Here is a 3,314-nt window from a genome sequence, read left to right on the forward strand (position 1 = left end):
ATATATATAATGTACTGTTCCGTGATGGTAAGATAAGCAAAAAAATTACTCCATCTGGTGAGAGATAAATATTATTTAATAGACACAATACATAGTTTCATATATTGAGAAATACCTTAAATATATTCATCAGGCACAGACCACATATAACGAACTAGAAATTGAATGAGAGAAGAAACGCGAAAAGATGAGAAGGAAGCATATAGAAAATGTAGAAGGCTAAAAAGCGGAAAAGTCAATAGTAAGAAAAGATTAAATAAGTAAAAGAGCTATCCTCGTTAGACCTTAAGTTATAAAGCTGGAAAGATACCAGTAAGTTAATCAGGTATAGGCGGAATTTTCTAATTCTTCAAAATGTACTTAGGCCTATGTTTACAACCGCTTAATATTTCAGACCTAGATTTGGGTAATGAGATAGCGATCTTAGATATGAAAAAAAATCCGGGCTGTTTCAGCTAAACACAGCTTACATTGTATGTTAATGGATCAAATAAATGTAAGCTGTGTATAACTGAAAGAGCTTAGATCCTTTTTAGATTTAAGGTCCCTAACTCACTACTGAACTCTTGGTCTGAAATTTTCGGTGGTTGTAAACATAGGTCTAAGTACATTTTGAAGAATGGGAAAATTTCGCGTATACTTCATTAAATTGTTGATATCATTCCATCCTTATAACTTAATGTCTTAGGAGGATAGCTTTTTCTTTTTACCTATTTTACCTTTTTTTACTTTTTACTTATTACTTTTTCTCTTTCCGTTTTCCGTTTTTAATCTTCCATGTTTTCTATATGCTTCCTTCACAACTTTTCGCATTTCTTCTCTCATTCAAACTTTAGTTCGTTATGATATGTGTTTTGTGCCTGATGAATACATTTGAGGTATTTCTCAACGTGTGAAACTAATTGAATTGTCGCAGTGAAAAAATAAGTATAATGTGCCAGGGAAGGACTGGATGATTTCATTTAATGCTGGTCACAGCAGTTCACGGATATCAAACCAGAAGTCTTCGCCATAGTGGCTTCAACTGCTAATAATCCAACTAAGGAAACCATGAAGAGCTTTACAAAAATCCAACAGGAAACGAAAACGCGTCCGAGCGGCAAAAGTTGAAGTCCTTACTACAGATGTGCTCCTTCGTTTGCAAAAGGAAGCTAAGGAGAGGAAAGTAAATAAGGACAAGAATACTACAAAGCGGATGGGGAAGCATGGAAGAAGGGAAGGAAGAGAATTTATTTCCTGAGTAGAAGCACGTGTTGACGATGAAGAAGATGAATTTTCTAAAAACGAGTAGAACACTAAGTACACCAAGAGTGAACGATTGTGGTGACTTTACAAAGGAAAGAAAAGTGAGAAACGGTTCACATTGTCCAGTACCATGAATGTAGTTACGAAGAGTGAACAATTGAGTTATACGCAAAGGGGGAGAAAGTAAAAGAGAGATTTAAACAGAAAGAAAATGAGGGGCAAAAGTATAGAGAAAGTATGAGAGAAATAGAAATAACTGTGATAGCAAATGTACTAACTACCTGGAGAAGTGTAATGTGTTATATTAGAAACATGCACAAACATGCCTATATAGGTTATATAGACGATATATAGGTTATATAGGTTATATAGACGATATATAGGTTATATATACTATCGAATATAATTCTGTATTGTAGTGGCACTTATTGACCTAGATTGTGTATACGACAAACTTTATTCCATCAGTTTGTAAAGTCAATGAGTAGAGTAATGTGCATTCACCATTCCATAAACAGAAAATATTCAAAATATTCTAAATACCTTTTTAACTTTCTTGTTGTAGTTAAGTCTTGCAGTAAATGGCATATCACAGAACGCCTTGACCGGGCCGAGAAAATCTGTAGTTCCGTCTACGAAGTAAAACTTCACATTCTTTATTCCAACTGCTGCCTCCCACACGACCCAAATACTGATTCTGCGGAAGAAAAACACAGGTTAGTATATAGCCAACGAAAGATAATACTTTTATCAGTCTTTCCTCCGATCCATCTGGCTATTGTCAAACGATGAAATCGATTACATAGATGGTCAAGTTCAAAGGTAACAATCACTGGGGGACAGTCACTTTTAGATGGATTTCTTTTTATTATTGATGAGCTGTAAGACAGAATCGTTAGCGTGTCGGACAAAAAATGTTCAAGAGCATTTCTTCCTATGCTTTAGTTCTCACTTCAAATTACGCCTTTGCTTTCGGGGGGGTTTTAAGTGGTGGGGGGGGGGACAGAATGGGGCACATGGCTGGAGCAAGGATTCAAACAGATGATCAGTCATTTTAACCCGAATACACGTTGTATGCTAATTAAAATTTTGTATTGGTATAACGACAGGAAATTTACGAGAGAGAGAATGAGAAATCGTGATGTTCAAGCGTTATTAAAGAAAATAATTACGTGAGTGATATCAAATGTATTTAAATAAAGAATAAAGATCCTAGTGAATTTATATCGACTCCCTATACTCGTCAGATTAGGTATGATCATGAAAAAAGAAATTAAATGCTTCCTTTTCTCTTGAAGTAAAATCTGAAATATGTAGCAGTAAGTTTTTCATATATTTTTGCGACTCTATCCTCTACTTTCCTTTTTCTCTCTCATCGTCTTTTTCCATTTCTAGCATTCCCACTTTCTCCTCTTCCTCTCTCTTGGCCTCTCACTTGTAATCGTAGACTTTCACCCCTTCTCCTTCCCTGTTCTCTCTGCTACTCTCTCTCTCTCTCTCTTTCTCTCTCTCTCTCTCTCTTTCTCTCTCTCTCTCTCCCTCTCTCTTATCCTCCTTCCTCTCTATCTACCATTCACACATGACCCGTGACCAATTTTCACATTTCTCTGCCTTTTTCGCACCAGACGATTAGCTAGCCGCTCGATATCTCTATCTTCTCTTGCTATTTGTCTCTCTCTATCCATTCAGGATTTTTTCCAGGCGTTACCCATCATTTTCGTCTTTCTGGCCCGAGGGCCATATTTTTCTCATCCACCTATTTATTCCGTCTTTGTCAACCGTCTTAAATTACATTCGTTTACTTTCCTACGTCCACTCTATCGTTTCGATCGTTCGTGCGAAGCCCTAATTCTACACAAATTTTGCGGGTGCCACCGATATACGAAATTTTCAGTATTATCATTAAAGGCATGAAACTGAGTATTATCATTCGGTTGGTAACTATTGAAGAATTAGGGCCTTCTGAGCCTGTCCTATGTGTACGTTCTTTTAGCTACCGTTGTTTACTTAATGCATTTAAAATTTATTAGGTGAACGCCACGCATCCCGACAGTAAGGTTTTCATATAT

General features: G+C 36.4%; 1 protein-coding gene across 1 annotated transcript in view; it reads right to left on the reverse strand.

The window, feature by feature from the left end:
* The window catches only part of LOC106882841 (pappalysin-1), a 160,480-nt gene that overhangs the window by 40,592 nt on the left and 116,574 nt on the right, over positions 1 to 3,314 (reverse strand). Inside the window, exon 9 of the mRNA XM_052969768.1 lies at positions 1,789 to 1,942. Coding sequence (XP_052825728.1) covers positions 1,789 to 1,942 — 154 coding nt within the window. The remainder of the gene's footprint in view (positions 1 to 1,788; positions 1,943 to 3,314) is intronic.

The sequence above is a fragment of the Octopus bimaculoides genome, chromosome 1, assembly GCF_001194135.2.
Source record: "Octopus bimaculoides isolate UCB-OBI-ISO-001 chromosome 1, ASM119413v2, whole genome shotgun sequence".
Taxonomy (NCBI): Eukaryota; Metazoa; Mollusca; class Cephalopoda; order Octopoda; family Octopodidae; genus Octopus; species Octopus bimaculoides.